Source organism: Coturnix japonica, chromosome 8, assembly GCF_001577835.2.
Source record: "Coturnix japonica isolate 7356 chromosome 8, Coturnix japonica 2.1, whole genome shotgun sequence".
Taxonomy (NCBI): domain Eukaryota; kingdom Metazoa; phylum Chordata; class Aves; order Galliformes; family Phasianidae; genus Coturnix; species Coturnix japonica.
In genome coordinates, this window is record NC_029523.1 from 1,298,404 (window position 1) to 1,323,172 (window position 24,769).

Genomic DNA, 24,769 nt, shown 5'->3' on the forward strand with positions numbered 1-24,769 from the left:
CATACACTTAAGAAATAACAGTACTACATTGTACCTTAATGCAGCTTTGTACCTTGCGATATTTTTCTAAACTTTTCTTTAAACTGTAGCCAAGTTTATTTTTTCTTGCTTTGACTTCAATGAAACTTCAGTTATTCTTGATTGCTATTTTCATATAATAAAAACCCAATTTCAATCACTAAAAAACATTTCTTTGTTTACATTTTCTATACAGGATCACACGCTTCTTCACCAAGCTCTCTTTGCATATACAGTACATTTTAATGCCATTCATTCTGAGCTTTCCCATACATGCAGCATCAGTTTAGTATCACATATTAACTAATGTGGATTTCAATCTTTGTTGTGAGTCTTTATGAAAATCAGAAGTGTCTGATTTATGAATTACCACCTGTGCGTTTCAAGGTGCTACTTTCCAACTGAGCACTGATAGCTGTGAATGGAATGGTGCAGTTACACCATTCTAAGCTCTAAGCAGCTTACGCCCAGTTAACCGCCTGGTTCTCTTTTTATGACAGTTAATTGGAAAAAAAATTTGGCTAAACTGACCAAAATTAGTAATGCAAAATTTCAAACTGATGCATTTAATCTAATGGAATTCTAATATGATTCAGTACCTGAAATTGATACAGAGAAGGAAGCTATTGTGCATTAACAAATGTAAAGATGGTTTGTGAACTTTCAGCATTACACAGCGATGAAAAGAGCAAACAATGCTAGAATGCATCAGCAAATGTGTTTCTAGTAGTGACAGGGAAGTCTTGGTATAATGCAGTAATGAGATGCCAGTCTGGATTTCTGTGTGCAACTATAACCATCCACATTCAAGAAAGATGAACCTGAAGTGGACTAGTTGCAGAAAAAACTATTGAAGATATTAACAAGAATGGAAATCCACTTCATAGGGTGAGACTGAAAAGGCTGGATTTGGTAGCCTGAGCAAAACAGCAGAAAAAAAAACAGAGCAGAAGACATCAGATTAGAGGAAGCTATTGAAGTTTAGGGCGCTGCTGGAGAACAACAAATGCATGTAGACAGGCGACAAGCATATTTCAGCAGGAAACAAGAATAAGACTTAAAATCATGAAACAAGTGGGGTTCTGCAACAGTCTGAACAGAAGCACAGATTTTAAAAAGCGAGACAGCTTCAAGATTGAACATGATATGTCATGAAAGGAATGATATAATTTCAAGCAGTAGCCAGTCTTCCGTCTCACCAACACAGTCTTATATTCCTAGAAGAAAACCTAGATTTGAAAGTTAAATTAAGCCTGAATGAGAAGGAAGCATTTTTTTAGAGCAGTGTTGTCTGGATTCATATTTTTCTCTCTGTTTTTAGTGCATTTTTAAGCACTTCTGCATATGCACCTTCGTCATCTTCCTTCCTCAGTTCCAACAGAGGATAAAATCTTAGTGAAGTTTAGATAATACTACAGTTGATGCACGTTAAACACAGAAGACTGGAACAGTCTCTTACAGTGTTTCTATTTGCTTAGAGTATCTTTGAATTCATTTCTGAGACAATGGCATACATTTTTATGTCTTTAGGGCAAGACACCTAACAACATCGAAGTTCAAAGATGACAAGTGTCATGTTGTGTGCTGAAAGACAGATGCTAAAGGAATCTGTTGTTAAGAATATATAGTGTAAGAGATGTAAAGTCTATATTACACTCATACTAAAACAAGTAAGAAGGAACAAGGTGTTACCCAGCTTAAACACAACCCAAATACTAACTTTTCTCAAACCATATACAATTGTGTATACTTGGTTGCAACATTCATACACACTAAAAGTTGTGTTTTTGAAAATTCACAAGCCAAAGAATAATGATGAATGTATGCATTGTAGTGCCTTTCATCTTCAAAGGCTAATGGGCTGGAATCTTCCCATAAAGTGGTTGTGAATATGAAATCCATATTCCAGTACCTTTATATCCTTGTTCATATTCCTGGATTTTTTAGCATGACTATATATACAAGTGTTCCCACGACATCAAAGGTATCACAAACAGAACACAGGCAGAAAATGATGGGTGTTAGCTGCCAAGACATTTTACAGCTGCAAGACGCTCTCAATTGCCAAGCGGAAGATATGACTTGAACCAGGCCACAGTGCAAAGATAAAGTTGCTCATCATCTGAAAATTGCTATTGTAGAACAGCATGACGCTAGTATGTTCTACACCATATGCTCTTGTTTATAATGATATTTATAACTATCAGAGAAAAACCCTGAACATAACCATCTGCTATACAGCACAGCTACACACTTTGTCTACTTTTCTGTCAAAGACAAAGTGACCCTTCCACGGTTTATATCTGTAACTGCTCAAACACACAAGAAAACACACAGCTTCAGGAATCAGAGTTCTCCAGATAGCTGCAAATTTTGCGGCATGACAACAGAAGCATTGCCACAGCGATACCTGCAATAACATACTGTCATGCACTTGTATCAGTGCGACAACACAAGAGTAAATACAGTGTGGAAGGACACCTTGATGCTTTTTATTCCAGTTTAAAAATCCATAAGTAAAAAGTTACACCCTCACACTCAGACTTTGCCTCTGACACATCTTATTCAGCACCTTCCTTTATATATATATACAGATACATAGATTTATAGATATAAAATAGAGACATTTCAACTAAGATGTGTTAGACATACCCTCGAGTTTAACAATATCTGGACAGTAGAAGTGGATCAGGGCTGCTAAAGCACAACCATCTGTACCATCTTTCAGCAAATTCTCCACCAATGGAATGCAGGGCAGTTGCTTGAGCAGTGTTTGTTCCTTCCTGTAACGAGCCTACAATACAAAATGAAGGGATTAAGAAACACAAAGGCTCTGAAACATATGAATAAGCAGATTCATATTGCAGGCTTTACACTCAGTGAAAAGGCAGTGCTCAATAAATAACTCAATATTCTCAGTTTCAGATTTCCTAGAACTAACTGTATGCTTTGGTTTGATTGCCAGAAATAATAGTTAAGAGGAAAGGAGCCTATATGACAACATTGACACTTTCCTTCTAAACTACCAAATTTTGATGATATCTGTACAGCTAAATTAAATATCATACAACTTATTTAACATCCAGTCATCCAGTACTCATTTCTATTCAACCAGAAGGGATCTTCATGTAAACAAAAGAGAGACCCCAATCTGCTGTGAAGATCACAGCTCCACTTCACCAGCAATACAAATGACTACGACGGTAATGCATGAGAAGCTTTCCCAAAATCTCAGTAACACAACTGACTTAACAACAAGTTCAGAAACACAGAAATCTGCATCAACTACACCTCATTACTAGTGTGTTACACTGCAACCAGTTCAGAACATAAGCAGCATTAATGGTCAAGTGCTAAGACCAGGCAGCAGCCCAGTTAAAAAAGGAAATACTTTGAAAAACTACTCAGTATAGAAAGGGCTCATCAGTTTAGAATGCTAAGACAGCATTTACCTGCAATTAGTACATTTTTAGGGTTTTCTTTTTGGGGCAGGATGAGGGGGGAGGAGAGACAGCTCGCTTAACAACTGTTATTTAGGACTTGGATTTCTTTTCATTATCTCTTGAGAAAACAAATGGAGATGGAAGATTCTAATTTGTTAATATTTACTACAGTTTATTTTTTAAACAGTATCAAATGATAACTTTCTCAGTCATACCACAGAAGTAATTATAATGCCAAGAGTGTTTCTAAGTAAATTTTCGTAATAAAATTCCATTCAAAGACACACATTAAGCTGGAAACCAGACTTGTCAGAATGTGGTGAAGCTTTTCAGGATGTCATTCCAGTGAAAAGAAGACTCTGGGAGACCTCACTGAAGACATCCAGTATTTAAAAGGAGCTTATAAGCAAAATGGAGACCGACGTTTTACATGGACTTAAGTTACAAGACAAGGGAACAGTTTTAAACTAAAAGAGGGTTAAACCACAACATTAAGATACTTGGAAGAAGTGTCAAGGAACTGGAACAAACTGCTCAGAGAAACTGTGGATGCTCCATCCCTGGAGCCAGGTTAGGCACTGGGTAGTCTTATCAGGTGGGTGGCAACCCTGCCCACGGTAGGGTACTGGCATTGGATGTGTTTAAGGTCCCTTTAAATCCAAGCCATTCCATGATTCTAACAAAGTTGAAGCTGCACGTTCCTGTCTGCTACACTCCACCTTTCAGCAGCACTGGAGCAGCTGCTGATGGGGTGCATGATAAAACTTCTGCTCCACCAAAAACTCTTCTCCTTTGTTTCTACAGCTAGTGAGTGGGCAGGGCTGGAGGCTTTATGGGTGGGGTGGGAACTGTTTTAACTACCTTTGCTGGTAAAAAAGAAAAAAAGCCTGTAGAACCACAGACTAACCCTGAAGGCTATACTTACTGTCACTAGATTTCTGTTAGGGATGACAGGGGATTATTACATTAGTGTCTTCTAACAGGCCCAAGAAGCACAAATCTAGTCTAGTAATAGAAGACATCTGTTCTAAGAAAATTAAGGGCTTGTATTTAGCCCAGAAAACTTGTAATTTAACAAATTAACATTAATAATTGGTTAATTAATAAATAGTAACTGATTAATAATGGAGAATTTATCTTCATTTCATATTTGAAACAGACTGGTATTTGCATCAAATATTTTGCATGCTACACTAAATATTCACTAACACAGAATGAATTACTAACAATTTTTCTTGTGTTAAACATGGCCCAAATGACTTAAACTAAGCCAGTTAAATATTGTGATTTAATTACGGAATAATGTTAGAAGATACAGGATATACAGGACTCTAACATTATGGTCCAAATAGTTCTGTAATATCTTATATATTCCTGTAAGTATAAACTCTCTAATGGAGTTCTGAAAAACAGATGAATAATGCAACGGTCTTGCATAGTAAATTCTGTGAAAGTCTGCTGTCACACCAAGGATGCCTCAAAGTAGCCTTACAAACACTGCCTGGAAACTGTGTCAAATCATTAAAGTGAACCTAGAAAGAGGACTTAATTCCTTGCTGAGTATGCCAAGAACATCGTTTCAGGAAAATAAACAAATATAACCTGACATGCCAGGTTCATTACGTTATTACAGGCATAGTGTTTCAATTTAGCTGAAAAGATAAAAGAAATTATGGCGAAAAAGAGAAGACACTGGTAATTGCACTGCATTTTTAATTAGCTTCCATTTGAAGAAGCCCTTCTATTCAGCTGCAATCTTTTCTAATAAATATGGATGCAATAATGCAAGAGACAAACAAACCTCTAAACAAACCTCTACAAATAATGCTGTAGTGCTCATTTAAATATAAAAGCTAATACAGGTGTTTTGTTTCTGAGATCCTACAGAAACCAGCCTGAATAAGAATCTTTGAGCTTACTTTACTTGGACAAATCTCTGTGTAGTTGAGACACTGGCATATGAACAAGATCAGCTAAAAAGTAACTAAAAGCCCATCAGCTACTCTGCCTGAAGTGCTTGTGTGTAGTCATGAGGCAATCATTAATAAGAAACACTGATGCCTTTACCTTTGGTAAGGTGCTATAAATTCACTTCTCAGAGCAAGTTTCCAGCTGCCTGAATGCTGAGGCCTACCCCACCATTGAACATCTGCACTTTGTAAAGGGCAGATAGAAGCGGTTGAACTAAAAGAACATTCGAGCCACTGCTTTCCTACTGTATTATCAGTAGCATTAGGGTTTCAATTGCATCGCTACTCAAATAACAGGCACAAAGTAAATACCTCTAGTGTAAGTTGTTTACGGACAACTGGTAGGTGAGTTTAGGTTACAGGTGTCAATTTTTAATCAAGTTAGTTTACTTAACTAACACTTAGACAAAAATAGAATCAAAATATTCTGAAGCTATTGTGAAGTAGCCACTTCTCTGCATCAACAGAACAACAACATCAACAAAAATGTGCTACGTTTTCTGTAAAGCAGTAAAAGTAAACAAAATGACAGTCTCACTATCAATAGGATGATTTTGATTACTTCCTGTGGGAAGAGAACTATCTTAAGTCAGTCAAAAAATTAAGGAATTTGAGACAAATAGTGAAATGATTGCATATTAAAACGCATCAGAAAGTTTCAGCTTCCTTATTCAATCAACAACCAAATTATTTCTGTGAGTTGCTTTTTAAGAGTCAATATACCCAATAGAACATATCTACTGGAACTCTTTGAGAAGGTATTTGGAAAGAAGTTAACAACTGGTAGTATCGTTTTATGCAAAGCGTGAGTAAATCTCACCCAACATTTTATCTTTACTTCATCTTGCACAGATTACCTTGCCAAGCAGGGTGTTTGGGATTCTTTTGTTTCTTTACCTTTACTAAGAACACCTTTTCCGAGTAATCTCATATCTAATTATCATATCTAATTATCTTGAAGAGATACATGAAATGAATAATTAGACCAGCATGACATGGACAAAGCCATTCCCAAAATAAGCTAATTGATCAAAGTGAAGCAGTTGGGCAAACTTACAGGAACCAGTTTCCAATACCATTTGGTAGGAGACTTCAGAGGAAGCAGTAGGAAAAAAAAAAAAGGAATAAAAGCAGAAAGCAAAGGGGAAAAAAAAAAGGAACAATTTATCAGATTTCACCATTTTTACAAAGCAATTTTCTTCAACATTCTCATTTTGTATAACAGTAAATTATAATTTAATGGTAAACATTAGAGCACTACAGCCACTGTGTATTGAACTCATTAGCAGAAATAATACAGTAGAAATATGCATCTTCAGTCTTAGTAGATCAACGTTATCATTTTCCCCACATAAACAGATAAGATTGTCATATCAATGCAGTTCTGTTAATTGCTTTCACACATGTAATTGTACCCTGAATATGCAATCTGACTAAAGAATTCATTTGAGACTTGAAGTTACGATTTCACAAGTATCAAAATGAACTCCAGCAGCGTATATGGAGAAGCAGGGAAGCTAAAGCAATGAAAAAAGGGACAAACACGCTGTAGTACATTACAACCAATTGCAGTGAAGTTTGCATTAGTCACTCCAAAGCCAAACAGGTTTGTAATGCTTAGAATATTTTTGAACAATCATACAGCAGTTTCCAGAACAAGAGGTGCAAGCAGTTATATTTTTCAATGACAAATCATACAAGCATCAGCTGCATGATGTGCAATGACCTGACATGTAGAAGGAGGTTTGAATACTCACAGAGAAATGATAAGAACTGGTATACACAATTCTAATCTGACACATTATCAAAGTCACAAATTTGACCTAAAAACTTAAGGTGAAACATACTGAAGTTGGTGGATTTTTCTCTAATGGATGAAGAAAAGCTGAAATCTCTTGGAACAACACAATGGGAATTGAATGTCTCTCGAACTTGCACTTGGTATGAACAGGAACAAAATTATTATGATGAAAATTACTTAGAATTGGTCACTTAAAACAAACAACCAAAAAACCTGACAAGGTAAATCCTGACTTGGTTTCATGGTATTTTTTTCCCTTTCTTTTTCCCCCAAGAGAAAATTAAAAACAGTGTCTGATGAAAACCTGCAGCCTTACAAGAAGATTCTTTTATCTCCTACAAATAAAGTTTTATCATGATTCCACGATAAATTTAACTCCACATAAACTCATCATATGGTGCCAAAAAAAAAATCAAGGCAGTCATGCCCTTCATCAGGCCCTTGTTCCTGCTTTCTTCCTTGCACCATCACTAGTATTCATGCAGCTGTGCGTTGAGTACATCAGGAAGTTCATCCTGCTCCAAAGCCGTCTTCTTGGTGGGTTAACTGTTGCTAGCAGTGGGGACTTATATTAAAATGATTGTGGAACTATAGCGTTAGTGCTTTACCTTCACACAAAAAGTTGCACTGTTTAAACTAATTTTAAATCATGTTTAAGGAGTTCAGGTCTTGGGGTAAATACACTTTGATTTGCTTTTGTCATGGCATTTGCATTGATTTGGCCGAATGCTGATTCAGTCTAAATCACAAGAGATGTAACAGTTTAAGAGAAAGTTCTGATTACACTGAAAGACGTTAGTTTAACCAGTGCAACTGTACATTTACAACATACTTTTCAACTGAAGCCTGAAAACCAAAGCTACCACAAAACTTCAAAGCCTAATTCTGCAAGATGCAGAGACTCTACCAGAAACAGATGAGATTACCACAGAGCACCGGCAGACCAAGATCCACAGGGGACTACCTGGAGCTAAAAAGCATACATACTCCTTCCTCTCTTATCTTCTACAGGAAGCTAGCAGCAGAAGAAAGTGAAGGAAAACAAAAGCAATCTCATAAGCTGTTAATACTACTTGCAACTATTCATAAATAGATAAGTCTATCTTACCAGTTCTATTACTTATTAATATGATACTTCACTTTTTTAGCAATACAGAGTTTTACTATTTATTACGGAAAAGCTCACAACAGATTTTGAACAAGAGAAGGCATTATATTCATTGTCTTTCTTATAACTGGTTTCTAAAAGCAGATTGCACTTGTCATTGCAGTCACAGAAATCTTATTATACAAATGGTATTTGTAGAAAACAAACAAACAACAACAAAAAACAACCAACCAACCTGCAATGAAATGATTGCACAAACAAATGATCTGCAATGAACTCCTACTAGCAGCAGAGACATCCAGGGTCAACTGGAGCCTGAGTTTTTACCTACGTTTAGTTTTCCAGCTAATAGACAAAGGTATACTAACATATAGTGTGGAATATCTGACAATGTAATTCATGATGCTGAGTCTCACACCAAGGAAAATAACCTAACATGCACCTGGGACAGCACTATCTAAAAGACAATTACAAATTTTTCCATTATCTGACAACTGTCCAATGATTGCTATTTGGCAAGTACATTTGTAACCTGGCCAACAGAATAGGCTCTGACTGCGTTAGAGATTATTCATACACAATAACATCACAAATGCTCACACTAACTTTAGGCAATTTTTCCAGTCCATTGAATTTATTCATGGGATATGGTTATGGACCATGCAGTCTATTTCAATTCAAGAACAACGACATAAATACTAATCTTATCTTGACACTCCTCATGAAACACAAATTGTAATTTAAGTGAGAATAAACAGTATTAATTTTTTTTTTCTAATTATTATTTTTTTTTCTTTACAGACACAGATCATTTTACGTAATTGCTCTGATAAATGCAGTGTTTGGGTTTTTTTCCGTTACTCCTGTGGACCATACTAAGATTCTAATGCACTTTGGATTTTAAACATTATTCACATCTTTAAAAAATGATTTATTTTCCGCTAGGATAGAATTATCCAGAAACATATTAAACATGCACATTTATATACTCTGGAACTGCATGCAATCTTTTCACATTTAAACAGGCATAATACTATTTTATTAACTGAACTCCACAAAAAACATAAGAAACAAAACAAAAAACCCACACCCTTTTAGGAAAGTCAATTTTTATTGTTCACACTTTAAAAAGTTGCAGTAAACATCTCGGATCATAAAGCCATCCTTCCCGTGATGCCACATGCAGATTTCTCTCTTTTGAGATGCATGTAATTCACAAGGGTGAACATTGAAATAAAAAACATGCATTAAATGTGCCTTCTGTTTTCACAGTAGACTCAGCTGCAGTTTGAACTTATCTGGAGAGTATTCGTTAATCTTAATAAATGCCTTACACATACTGTAACAGGTGTCTTCTTGCTGTCAAAGACTGAACTGTCATCAAGGACAACTGGGAATAAGAGCAACTTTACTATTGTCACATCTGTAAGGAATAACTTCATGGGAATTATGAAAGTAATTACAAAAATTAAAAAGGATTTGGACTCTGTGATTCTTGTGTGTCCCTGCCAGTTTATCACACTCTATGACATTGAGAACTCAAAACTTGTTTTCTGTAACAAACAGTTAAAAAGTTCAGTTATTGCAAATATATGTTTACCAATACATACCATGTCTAAGTAACTGTTATTTACAATGAATGAATCTTCTCAATTAAATTAGCTTAACCCCAGCACCTACCTTCTGACCTCCTGCAGATTCTGCACTGTGATGCTCTTTAAGTTTTTGTTCCTGTTCCATTATGTCTTTCAAATGTTCATTTACCTAGAGACAAAAAAGCTTATTCTGAGGTCCAAGAAACCAGTCGTAGAAACTGCAAGTTTTCTTAAGGTCTGTAAATCACTACCCTAAGATTTAAGAGATATTTCTGATTCCGTAGCTGTGAAGTATAACCTGTAAATGTCATCATTTCAGCTGCAGTCTGGGTCACTTATATTTAGCTTTACATTGTATTAACAACTCTGCCCTTTATTATGCTTGATTGCATTTGATTAGGACCGCATTGCTGTCATTTGATTTGATTATGTGGTGAAGGTAAACAATCTCGAGCAAGTTGTGTTCAAATACAAACAGAACACTTTGCTTTTAAATGATGATAAATTACAGACTAAGAAATCAGCTCTTTCAACACAGCCAGCAGGAGACACTCAACCAGCTAACACAGTATCTCAAAACGACAGCAACTGTTAGCGTGCCATATGTAAGTTATACCATTCTATCTTACTTAGACTTCTCATTTATCTTGTTTGCATAACTTGTTTAACTCATTTCTGCAAATTTCTCTTTTTGTTATCCACAAAAGGCAGATGAAAAAACAGTCCCTGTCAGATACACCTACGTACATACGTATCCCTACCCACTCATCTCTAATACAATCTTACAGACTACAAATAAAATCATGGCTTGTTTTTCCAGTGTTCATACCTTGTTTATCCAGAACATGACAGCATCCTCTATGTCATAAGGTAGATCCGTAGCTTGGAAGAAGGATGAATACTGCTGAGTGCATGCAATCACTTTCTCAACGCTGACCATCTCTACGGTATATGCCATCATAAGAGTATCGATCATGGCCAAATGTGCGCTCTACAAAGAGAAACAGGAATGCCTAATTATTATGCACATTGAAGTACCATTTTCTTACGTACTGTTTGCAAACACAGCCAGATGCATACAGAGGCCAAAACTGTAAATGCTACAAGTTTTCTGTCCGATTTGCATTTTTTCAATAAAGACAAACAACAGAAACCCACACAACACGTTTGAGAAGAAAAAGCCAAAAAAAAACCCAACAAAAAATCCAAACTCTTATCATGAATTAAAATAACTTCCATAACAAAGTTCAAAAGTAAAGAAAGCAAATGGAAACAAAAAACAACTTTCAAGATTCAAGCATTACTTCAATTTGATGTTTTAACTATGTGTAAGAGGCCTTCTGAGATCTCCTCAGGGAAAATAACCCCCTTGGCCTGATCAACGTTCTTTGTACTGGAAAAAAAAACTGAGAATGGATGACAAACAACCTTCATCATATTGCTGCATAAGTTTACTTGTTTTTCAAGTCATAATCCAGGAAGAAAATACAATTACACTAATAAAACTAGACAGCAATATGACAAAACAATTATTTATCCCCTAGCAAACTTATTTACTTAACATAGATGTAGCTAAATACACACAACTATGTTTAAAACAGGCATATACTGTTAAATAAAATACTGCTTCTGTTAACACAAATGTTTCCATGCATTGAAAGACCGTGGCAATTTCAAGGTTTAAAAAAAAAAAAAATAAAATAAGCAACGAGGATTTTCATCATCTTCTCATGACTGAATAAGAAAATGATGTCAGTTTCTAGAGGTATTGCTTAAGAGATGTGCCTCTGCTTCACGACAAGATAACTAAGCATTAAGGAACAACATTTCCCCTAAACCAAAATGATTTCCAAACACAGTATGTTTTTTCAAATGCTGCTCATAAACATTTTGCACTGAAAACAAAGACCTCTAAACTCTTGTTAACATCCACCAGCTCTGTTCAAATCTATTAAAAAATATGCAGATGAACATTTCACAGGGTAGCTTCTACAGCCATGGCAACAGCAGTGAGCACCATGAGTCAGGCAGCAACACGCTCTCTCATCGCTGCAGTTGAGGCTGTGCACGCACTTCATTTATTCCAGAATTCCCAGCAGGAAAAAGATGAACAGATTCAGATTTCATGCTGCCCGTAGTGTTTGTACTGCTGAAGAATGTTATGGTGCTGCTCTTAGAATCAGGCAGCAAGAAGGACATACCACTTTTATGTAGCTAAGCTGCTTTGTTTGACAAGGAAAGGCAGATTATTCTTTACATACTAACTACGTATTTTCATGAATTGTTCCTGATAGCAAACCTTCCTGGCAACAACCTGTGCTCTTCCATCTGCTGTGACCAGGGAGCCTTCTCTGCCTGCCACAGTGTGGGAGCTGCCTGCACTTGGTGCCTGCATGGCTGATTGACTGAAGAGCTCTGCCCCAGCCTCCAAGGTGCTGCTGGAGCTGTGGTTTGGACGTATCCAGTAGCCTTACATACATACCTATTAGTGGGCATAACATTTATCCAAGAAGGGTCAGCTCCCAAACACAGCCATACCCCGTGCTTCACTGTGGATTTAGAAGCTGAATACCACTTGCTTCTCAGCCTCCAGTACCTGTGGTAACAAATGGCAAGGACACCCTGACCAATACCTTAATACATCACAGCTTCTCTGCTAAGGACAATACACAATTCACATCAGTGTGGAACAGAGGGCTTTAAAGACTTTCACCCAAGGCGCTGAGTCTTTCATTTGGATGTATGCTTACACTATCTCACTTGAAAAGAAGACCAGTGACTCGTTCCGAGCCCAAGCTTGCTCCACTGGTAAGAAATTGAGCCTAACACTATAAACACACTCTTTGATATACTCCAAAGCTGTGAGAAGGTCAAAGACTTGTTCCTAAACACACTCTTAAGTCCAAGGTACAGAGAGAAGTACATTGCCTTTTCAGTGGCATGTTATTAAGAGACTGAAGTTAACTGAGCAGCCTGGTTCAGGGACTCCAGAATTAGGTTATGAAGAAGCATATGAAAAATGACAATGAACAGCTTAGTACTGCAGCTATGTTAACCCTCATTAAGGTACTGATACACATACAAACAAACTGGTAAACAGATGATTCATATGTTAGTAAAAGCCAGTTCCTACAGTACCTGTAGTAACAGAAAATTGCTGAGAACATGCAATTTGAAGAAAGTGAACTCGTGACACTGTGCTACACAACTCAGATTTGCAAAACCAAAGCAGTGCCCTTCACTCCACTACAGAGTTCACACAAGATCTACTACTTAGTTCCAACAGCCACAGCTTGAGATGAAATCCACGTCTCACCCTCACACATCAACACACTTCAACCTTTTGTTAAGTGACTGTTTGGAAAGAAAAGCAATGGTGTGAGTTCAAAAAGGACTGCTATCACACGGAATTCTCTACTTGGCTTCTGCCTAACAAGACGCTCAATATATCAAGAATGCATTACCATTAGCTAGACAAATCACATATTTTCAATGTTTCCAGCACATTACTTAAAAACTGCAAACTACTTAGGCAAGCAGATGCAGCAGTGAAGAGCTGACCCTTGCCAACAGACTGTTACTACCAAAAAAAGGTTGAATCAACAACTTCTGTGCACACTGACAGGATCCACGTCAACTCTATTTTAAGCTACCACATAAAGGTATCTTCAAAGTCTCACAAGTCCCATCAATTTATTTGCCTTATAACTCACAGAGGACATTCAAAGGGGAACATTAAAATAATACTGAAAAGAAAAATGTTGGTCCACTTGAGATTATGATCCCAAGAAACAACCCACAATTTTGCTATTTTGGCCCATTTTGTTTACAGACCAAAACTGACTGAAATAACCAGTTATGGATTTATTATTTTTCCCCAGAGAACTGAAAGCAATTGAATAACCTGTAACTTACACCTAAAATAATTATACTAAATAATAATAATAATTTCACACACAATTCCATTGTTTTTTCCCCTCCTTATCTGAGAAAAAGTCAAGCAAGCTACATTCTTTTACATCTTCTAATTCATTATGCTAAGTAAGAAAGACTAAATTACAAACTGTGCACAGAAACAGCATCCCATTGATTAAAATACAAGCTTTATCAGCACGACTGTTGAAGTCCTGGAAAAAAAAAGTTTGAATAGTAATTAAGTTCCCAAGAGAAGTCTCCTCCTTTGATCATTTCACTACAATGATGCAAAGTACCAACATCTTACAGTATTATGCATTTAAAAAAAACACTCCATTTTGAAGTGGATTTTTTTTTTCTTTTTCAAGACAAACACCATTTAGTTTTTCTCAGCTACACCCTGTACAGAACACAAGAGCCTTAACTCCATCATCCCATATAATTACTGGTTACTTTCTGCTTCTTTAATGCAGGCTCCACAGCTTTCTTTTCCACTACTGATTAGTTCAGTAAGAAGCTTACTGAACTGTAGAATTATTATCCTGAAGCATCGCTGCTAATGCTTTCTTCTGTCTCATGTCTGATTGTTTGGTTCACCCCACCTCCCATCAGTAACTACCAACAACCTTCTCTACTGAAAACACTCCTCTAGTCTCACTGTGCTTTCAGAGACTTGGCCTTGGACAGGATATCATTTCTGTAAACAGGAATACTTATTTCTGTTCTCATGGAAGTTGGTTGTGTCTGAAGAATCTTCTGGGAAAAGCTTTGTGAAGGAATTTGGTCACGTTTAGGAAAAGAAGCTTTTAGGCTGCACTTCGCACTTGTAAAATAAACGTGTATTTCTAGCTATATTCCCTAAAGATTTTACCCACACGGGATTTGGCACTTGAACAAAGAATGGAAGAGATCAGATCTCTATAATCAGGTGGGAGAATGTCTGTGCCACATTTTTTTACTGCTCGCTACACCTGCAGCCAACTGTGTCTACTTGATAAAAACAGGTTTTGGATCCAGGTACTTAATACAGCATAGAACAAATTTGCTTTGCAACATTCACATGTGGCACCTGCATCGCTGGTGACAGCTGCTTCATCAGTTAACAGTAATGAACAGAGGACTGTTCCTCCTCAGACCTGATGAAACATCACCTGAAGATATTACATACAAGTGCAAAGAATACAAATATGTTCAATGCTTCATGTGTACCAGTTACCTGGTGATGCTAACTCTAAATAGCATTTCTCAAGGTAAAACTGCAATTCTTGTTACTCTTCTGCTAGTGTGTCAGCTCTGAAATTAATGCCTCTTGTTACGAATATTACCAAAGATCCCTTGCTAATTAAGAGATACCCAAGAAAACTGGAAAGAAACAAAGCAAGGAAGAAAACAGTAGCTAAGAGAGATCATCCTCACAGAAAACATCACTGGATTTCTAACTGCTACAACGTATGGACCGTGCAACATAAACACCATAGGACACATACTTAATGAGAAAACATTAATGAGACAATAATACCAGGAGGCTGACAGACATAGTAAACAACAGGAAAAGCAAACAAATACAGGATTACATATACAGGACAACAGCAGCAGCAAATGGGTACATTAAAAACACAGTGGTGATCTCCTCAAGCACAGCACTAACCCACATCTCTGAACCGTGTTTTCTTAAGCTCTCAATGAACAACATATCTTGAACTCCCAGGCACGTTTCCTCAAAAGGCCTTCACTTAAATAACTTAAGTCTCAAATCAATCCAATAGCTTAATGAGGTGCAAGGCAAGGTTAAAAGGTTTTTGGTCAACAAAACACAACAGTCAGAGGTATTCAGCTCTGCCATTTGACAGTGTTCGGACATAATTCTTCTTTGGCCTCATGCAGTACTTACCCCTCACACAATTCTAAAATAACCCCAATTGTCTAGTTATACTCGTCCTGCAAGGCACCAATCAAGATGCATTACCTCACGGCACTTCCATGAAGCACTTCCATCCTGCAAGATGCTTGTTTAGCAAGAACAGGTATTACAGTGTCATGTTAAGCACGTCCTAACAAGTTCTACAAGGTAATGGTTTTTCTCAATGTTTATCATAACCCTCCATATTTGGTTAAATGTTCACACTTAGTAGTTGGTTCCAGGAGTGTATAAAACCATTATGTGATTGGCTACACATATTTGACTTGGGAAATATTTCTAAAAATGGAATCATTGAGTATATAAACTTGCTGAGTTAAGCATTTTGGTAACATGTTCTTCTGCTTATGGCTTCTTCATTATGCTTCTGAGGAAATTTAATACTTTCATCTATTACCTCAATCCAGATTAAATCCTCAGCAGATCTCAGAATTCTTTTTGAATGACACAACCAGGTAGGATGTCACCCTTTGACCCCTCCACATCTCTTCACAGTGAAGAAAATACCTACGCTATGAGCACTGGAATCATGAACCAGCAGCTGATGGTTATTTTAACATTTCTATGTCATCCTCTTTATAGTTTCATACTATATAACAAATGTACATTCAGACAACACCAAGAATTACTCCAGCAATCATCACTTCAATGATTTCACATCAAACACTCATTTTTCAAACAAAAAAATTGCAATTCTATCGGTTAAACTAAAATGGGAAATTAATGCAGAGTAACTCATAATTAGATAGAATTACACACATGTACAAGAATAAACAGCACTGGCCTTTCCAATTTCCTTAACACTTATTAGAACGATCGTTCAGATTTCTGCTAACTTGTACTGTTAAATCCCACCTAGAGTATCAGAAATACAAATCTTTTAAACAATTTCTATCTTGTTGTAGGTAAGCATTGCTTTCTTGTTCTCATGCTCTAAACATTTAAACCAAATTGAAATGGTAATAATATAAAATGCCATCTTGACTTCTTGTCTCACAATAATCCCCATCCATCTTTGCAGAATACAGGAGTTGGGAAAAGGGGAAACAGGTCTGGCTCTGGTTGTAAACCAAGTAGGCCGTATACAAATTAGTAGTTCCTTCTTCCTGACTCACTCATACCTGCATAGTAATGACACTGAAGGCAGTCATTTAACTTCTCTGGCAACTCAGCAAAACACCTCCAGAGGTGGTTGTCCACTGGGAGTACCCAGAGCCTGTTCACCTCAGAACATCTGCTTCAGGAATATAGCCTCAGGAACACTGGAGAACTACCACATCAGCATGGGGATGCAGGAGCAGCTGGGTGCTACACAACATGGGGTGAAGAGTTCACATTTGGGTGGCGTGCTACAAGTACGTCAGCCAAAAAGGGACAGAGAGAAAAGGCTGAGGTCCCAGGATCAATTTAGATGTATGGCTAGTGTACCACCTCATCGCAATGTCAATCGAGGACTGTCTTCCACCGTGCTTGACTCACACAGCACAGTGTGAGGTGCTACGTTTCACTGATAAGGCCACCCACAGCTATCACGGAGTTTCAAAGCAGTTTTGAAACCTTGCAACACAGACCTCTAATTAATTTGTTTTCCAGTGAACTGTTGCTAGCAACTTTTTGAATGACAGTTCTTGGCACTCAGGTAACTGATGTAACATGCTTTCTGATCTGTAGCATTTTGTTTTGCCTTTCCTTAATACTAAACTAGTTTGTTACTCTCACACTACCTCCCAAAAGTTTAAGCGCAGCCTGAATATCCAACACCCATCTGTTCTAAGTCACACCCTTATATTATAACTAATGTATTAAGATCAGCAGCCTAAAGTAAAACATAGGGTGAAACTTCATGTAATTCTCAGCACTTAACCTCTTTTCCTACTGCGCTGCGGTCTTGGGTTCTGACAAATGAAGATCTAATAACAAGCATGCAGGGTACAGAAGGACTTAGTTCTCATTCAGCAAGAGAACACAAATCTGAATTCTCAATATCATTATTTGTTTAAGTTGGTGCTGTTTGTTTTCTTTTATTTATTTTAAAGTAAATACACAACACTCACTTTGCTACAAAAGGAGAGGTGAAATTAGCTTTGGCTCCCTCATTTCTCAAGCCAAGAAAAAGACTCAATAGGGCCAAAATCATCAGTGGAATTAAAATCCAGTATTGTTGCTAAAAACAAACAACACACTTGCAAGTCACCCAAAGAACAAACTCTACAACCTGCCATACTGCTGTCTTCTACAGTATAAACCAACTCCTTTAATGCAAGCATAAGTAATGCACTCTCCGATCCAGCATAATTCAGCCTATCATAAAAGTCCTACGGTTCTCATGACAATATTCGAAGTTACACGAAGTAAGAAAACAAACAGGATGCTCTTTCAAAAGGGGGAACCAAGCTCCAGTCTGTTTGCAGAGACCAATGTAACATCCCTACATTTCTGGCTGAAAAGTATTTCTAATTTCCGATCTGTTTGTTTTTTTTTTTACTTATACCCTTACATGCAATTTTCTCACGTTTCATTCACTAACATCACTGCGATACGGCTTCATCTGCACAGTTCTGGGACTACACTCTTGCAAGGTGAGATTTTAACTTCTACTCAGTTTCCTCAGGAAACAATGCCTCCCAGCTGCAAGTCCTGTGTGCAACTCTTGCCAAAATACAATACTGGAAAATAAAAAACTTCAGTTACTCATTGAAGGCTTTTAGGAAGAACTGCCAGTTATAAAGAAGGAATTGCAGATGTTTTATGCTTTTGAAAAACACTCATCTTCATTTTTGAGGTGACCATCCTTATTGGTTTAAATGTACATTTTCGCTGTTTATTGGGGATACGCACGTGCATCTTTAAGCACCTTACACAAAAGAAAGAAAAGACCATGTTGTGGTTACTGCCTTTGAAATGTACGCGTTCAAAAGCTTGGGAGAAATTCACTTCTTCGTGTCATACCACTGTATTTGTAGAAAGCTGCTGCTTGAGAATCTAAGAACTTATTTCTTAGCTTATCTTCCCTTGTTGAAGGAAAATACTCATTAAATCAAAACATTATGTCTTGTTGCGCAAGCGTGCTGCCTTTAAGAAGGGAAAATGTTAGATTTGATTTTTATATGAAAACACAATGGAATCTTCCTCAATTTCATATGAACAGGTCCCGCATAATTTCCTCAGAGTTTCTTTATTAAAACATACAGGCAGAGAAACAAGGTCATCACACCCATTACTGTAATGGTAATTACAATAAGAATAGCAATCATTTGTCCTCTTCCTCAAAGGACTGTAGAAATACCACGTTCATAGTCCATAACACATAACAATAAAACATGAGAGAGAAACTGACCTTGTCTAAGACCTTCTTTTAAAATAACAGCAAAGGTTAAAAGAAATTCCCGTCTCCTACTTAAATTAATTCTATCAGCAGCATTAAAGAAATTAAAACAGACACACAAAATCACACTGATCACAAGAAACCTGCTTCCCCACGGCTGTTACTGTAGTAAACACTTGCAGGTGACAAGCTGCTGACTAATAGCATTACTAAATGAGACAGCTGACCAACATTTTTTCATCCAGTGATTAAGGGGTTGTGACAGGCCAGCTCTAATAGTGGCTGCTAAGCAAGGAAATGGTGCACAGTTAAAGCATAAGTGGGAAAGGTGTACACGGCTTTTTAGATACATGTATTCAAAAGCCTTTCCACCTATTAGGTTAATCCAGACTTTAAACTCGCCAGCTTTATAAAGATTGGTCTTGGATATCCTCAAACAGCCCATGGACATATGCTTCTGTTGCCAAGCATCTCTCCACTTCAGAAACAACAGGGAATTTCAGCTGTGTATTAGCAAGGTGATTGGATGTCTCTCTGCTTTGCACAAAGATAGGTAGTTCTTCATTGAAGTAACTAAAGCTTTTCTTTTTAGATGCTATTTTAGCAAAGGCATGAAAAAATTATTAATAGAAAACCCTCCTCAGGAAATCTATTTTCTTTCTGGTGAGGCTTTTTAAAACTGAAAAGGATAATTAGTTTGCGACTCCCACACCAAACTCTAAAATGCTTCTTTCACCAAAGAAAAGGAGTCCAGAAGTCCACTACAAACCATTCAGTGTTGCTCAAGATTTCCTGCACATGGACCTGCTATTCTCACCCTCATCTGTTACTGCTTGACTTACAACGTTGCATGCAGTACAACAAGATGAGGTCCTGAACACATTTTACTGCCTAATTTGTAGAGAAAACCCAATTCCTCCTTCTGTAGATCTGTATTTTCAAGTGAAATTGAATAAAAAAACATCACAAAAAACTCTTCTCTCTCTCCCTCTGCCACATATAGAGCACAGCAATCCAACACTTTCCAAAGAAAGGCTCCCCCTGAGCTGCACACCACAGAGTTCATGTTCACCTTGTCCGTTCTCCAAGTTTTCAGATTTTATCACTGATTTCCATGCAGACTTAAGTTGGATTGATACCAGTTTGCTATTACACTATCAGTTTAATACATGACTAGAAAAACATTAAAGAAATAAAAAACACCTGCTAAACCATGTACTTTCCTTTAACATAGTACAATTTCCTCTTCTAATCACAAACCATTATTTTGTCCCAGAAGCTTCGACAATATAGCAAGCGATAGCAGTATGCCCAGTCACCTGCAGACTTGCATCATGTTCCTTTAAACTGGAAAGCACCATCTATGCAAATATCACTGTAGGAAGGACAGAGAAGGAGAGGTGGGAGTTGCACTGTAGGAGAAGATTGTTTATCATTCTTTTGGAAAATATATTTCTGGTAACGTGCATTATCACAACATGCCTACACACAGATCTGGACGTCTCTCCTTTACTGGGGCTGGCACACACAGACAAGATCTTTTGGATAACATAACAGAAGAACTTCTAACAAACACCTCCAAGCACTCAACTCGAGTTATCTTCTGGTAACAATAAAGAGGAAAAAGAAGTCAAGCTGCTCTATGACAACAGAGCTTTGTGGATGGACACTCTGCTTAGCAGTAACTTCACCTGCTCTCCCATCCAGCCCTCATTCCAAGTCCACTGGAAAATGCAGACCCCATCTTGAGCCATCTAACATCTCCCATTTTTCCTCAAGCCTGAATCCTTCTGGTCTTTTTTTGTGCTGTTCTCAATACACACAGGCTGACCAGGAATTCAGTTACTTGGCCAGCATTTCAGTCCTTCCTTTGGCAAATGAATAAATTTGATTCTTTTTCCTCCAGTCTAACAGCTATCTTCAATACACTTGTAAAAACTTGTACAAGAAAGAATTTGTAAAATAACACTGGGAGAACGGCATTTTTCCAGATCAAATAACTTGCAGAGAACATCTAGAAAACTGCAGTTTGGATAGGACAAAAAAGGACAACACAATCAGACAAATAGTAGCAATAAATTTTCATATACTAGGAAATCAGTCTCGCATGATTTAAACTTCAATTTATTCATGAAGATGCTGGCTAAGATAATCATTGTCTAATAACAATTATGAACCAAGACCTTCATACAGAAAAATGGATTTAATTGGAATGAGAAACAGGCAATTTGTACCCCAAAGCATGTAATAGCAGCAGCAGTCTTCTGTGCTGCTGTTTTACCTTTCAGCCTTAAAAAGATGGTTGGTTGCTGATAGTGTTGATGATTGAGGAGATGATTAATTCAAGCGAGATCAGTTCAAACAATGGCCTGATTAACAAGACCTCTAGCTGAGCCATCCTGGAAGAGATTCAGTATTTCAAAACAAAACCAACTGCATTTGCAAAAGAGACCACCAGTAATTCCACCATAGCATCACAGAATTACTCAGGTTAGAAAAGACCTTGAAGATCATCAAGTCCAGCTGTAGCCTATCCATAGTACCCTAACTCTAACAACCCTCTGCTAAATCATATCCCCGAGCATCACATCCAAACGGCTCTTAAACACATCCAGGGATGGCGATTCAACCACCTCCCTGGGGAGCCTATTCCAGTACTTCCAGGTCTACACAGGTAGCCCTCCTTAACTACATTCAATGTTAAGCTGGTGAAGATTATACTAGTAACAAGATTTTATAGATTAATTCTGTTAAGACAAAAGAATTGACAAGAGATACGCACATTTAAATTAAGATGTTAAAGCATAGTCACCAATCTGTCTCAGAAGAGTAACCTGATTTTCATATTAAGTGTTTTATGGACAAGAAAGTTTATTTATCAATTCACAGACACTACTCATGACTCCTTGATGAAGTTCAAGAACATAAAGCAATACCTAAGGTAGCTCATTTAACAGAAGCACATAGTATCACATAGTATCACTCATTTTAGTTCAATAGAGCATGTATTTATTCCTTTCATTTCTATCAGCTGTTCAGTACTCGATTTCCCACAACTCATCTGTTGCACACGCTACTGCTTTGCTTCCAGAGTCACTAAGGGCAATCTCAAGTTGCTTGCACTGTCAGTTATAGTTATTTCAACTGGGTAAAATGTGCAGCATCAATATGTGATTAATTGCCACAATGTGTGGACCCAGAATGTCATTTTCTCCTAATAATTTCATGGGAGCAGGGATGTAAATAATGCCATGTGAAAGACAGCGTACGTATCTGAACTGTAGTCTATCTTCTGCTAAGACTAGTAGTCTCTTGCACATTTTTGTCTCTTCTGAAGAGTGTATTAATTATTAAGAGCCTTTGGACTATCTGAAAGTCTGCCGATTTCATGGATAAGCTACATCTTGAGTACAGAGACTAGAGTAAATAACCTAACAAAAAAGCATTGTACAACAAAAACAAATCACAAAACAATTTAAGAGGATCTTTCTGCACATATTTTGCCATTCTTTAAGCAACAGCAGAAACACTGGGGATGTACTGAGATAACAGAAACAAAAACAACGGAACAATGTTTTTTAGAAAGTCAGCAGACAAAGCAGAAAATTATGAAGGCACATATCCTTCAGATTCCATGCAGAATCATTTCAAGGTCAAAAAGTAGCTTGATTTACTAAAATAAGATAACACTGATTCAAAATGAATGGAAGGATCTTTAAAACTTCTGAAAACTCAGCCATAAACGTAACTGAAAAATGTAGGGCATCTGATGATACTAATACATTCTGATTAAATACAATTCTTAATGCTAGATGCATGACATAATTTTATAATCTGATCAGCTAAAATGACAATTCAACTCTAGATCCTAAGTCATGTATGAAGACGTGCACCTTGAAAGAAACACCACAGGGTTGAGTCATCTCACCATTCCAAACCATTTAGTTTTCTCAACAATCTGAAATAAAGTCTCTTCAGCGATCAGATCCGAAGGGAATGCAAAATCTGTGGGAAAGGTAACTGAGTAACAGGACAGATCTAAGCAGTAAAGCAAGCAGGGCAGGAAGAGCTCAGAAGAGAATCACATAATCACAGTGAAACGGAAGACTCTGCTTTAGCTCAATAGAAAACAAAAAGGAAAGCAATATTTATGATCAAGTTGCTTTCTTCTTTAATAGAAGCTTAAAGTTGCTTGAGAAAAAGAACCTAAAGTAATTGACACTACAGCCATATGTATGATAAGAGCTTAATTGTGTTTAAGTCATTAAGGCATCAGATCTTGTTAGAACAAGCAAGGCTTAATCACCGATCTCCCTCCCTTAGAACCAGTACAGGCCAATAACACCAAGCCACGTGTAGCCTGCAACAGAAGTTCTCAGTCTCCGGATGTTCTGGGAAAAATCAGACAAATTCCCCCTCCACGCCCAGAGGCATATGGAAATATTTACTCTTTTTTCCAAAATACATAACACTGCACCGTTTTCTAGTGTATGCATGTCCTGACTTAAAATACTATTTACAGTTCCAACTAATGGCAACAATCGAAAGCAAACAAAAAACCTACGAGAGTACACCTGAGGATACTTTAACACCTTAGAAAACAGCAGAATTAGTTAATTACATGAAAACGATTTATGCTTATCATGGTAGGACTGATAACAATTTCAGTAACTGAACTGTGCAGGACTTTCAGCATCAGTGTTTTCCACTCCAGCTGTGCTTCCCTCTTCATCAGTTCCTCCACTCTCTTACGTTACTTTCCCATCACCGCACTGTATGCTGTTTTTATTTCTTCCTACTGCTGAAAACACAACTAAAAAAAGAAGAGTTTGAATACTCATTATTTGCAAGTATATACACATATTTGCTAAATTTCACTTTAAGTAATTTAGCAGTACAGAAGTTTTGAAGCTTCCTGACAAAACAATATCCTGAGTTACGCTGGATTACAGCTTTTCTACTTTGCTGAGGGAGACTTTCTGTGGTAGGGCAGGGTTCTTCTGATTGAAGACTGAATTTTATACAGCAAAAAGTATATGGAAAAAGAAAGGCCTCCCAACTGCCCCCAGCCCCAGAGCTTAATTTCTAAATCAGAGGACACCAGGCCAACATCAGCAAAAAGTGCGATAGGAGGGTAAAATATCTATCAGTAAATCTCAGAACAGATGCTGCTGATAATATGGATTGCATTTGTTAGACAATCTGCTGCCATAGATTGGTTGCTGAAACGCCGCTATCCAGATTGTTTCATGTGATGTTGTAACCTTTAATAACAGACACCTCCATTCTGTATTTAAAAAAAACATATGCTTACCCAAAAAATGAGATTTTACATTCTATAGCTACGTGTCCTTCATCAGTATCCTAAATGTAAAATTAGTCTGACCCACCATTACATTTTTACCCATATCTACATGCTGACCCATATCTACATATTTGCTCTATTCATTTCATTTTTCATTTTTAAAAACTCAGTCATACCTCACCTGCAACTTCTTTACCAAACCTGTCTAAACAATTTCAACGCACACTTTCATTGCGTAAGATTAGGCCTCTTCATATATATATATATATATATATAGACTTGTATGCTTGAATGCACTGCTTTGTACTACATTTCATTCAACACAGGGAAACTGGAAGGAATAAAAAAGGAAAAGTTCCAGAAATTAGTTA

The 24,769-nt window shown here is 37.2% G+C and overlaps 1 protein-coding gene across 6 annotated transcripts in view; it reads right to left on the reverse strand.

The window, feature by feature from the left end:
• CAMSAP2 (calmodulin regulated spectrin associated protein family member 2) overlaps positions 1-24,769 on the reverse strand; it is a 63,491-nt gene that overhangs the window by 21,344 nt on the left and 17,378 nt on the right. For 3 of the 6 annotated variants that reach the window (XM_015869461.2, XM_015869456.2, XM_015869458.2), the window contains 4 exons: positions 10,765-10,926; positions 10,021-10,104; positions 6,489-6,521; positions 2,671-2,812 (listed from right to left, as the gene is read on the reverse strand). In XM_015869461.2, coding sequence (XP_015724947.1) covers positions 2,671-2,812; positions 6,489-6,521; positions 10,021-10,104; positions 10,765-10,926 — 421 coding nt within the window. The remainder of the gene's footprint in view (positions 1-2,670; positions 2,813-6,488; positions 6,522-10,020; positions 10,105-10,764; positions 10,927-24,769) is intronic. The other 3 variants (XM_015869459.2, XM_015869462.2, XM_015869460.2) reach the window with 2 other exon arrangements.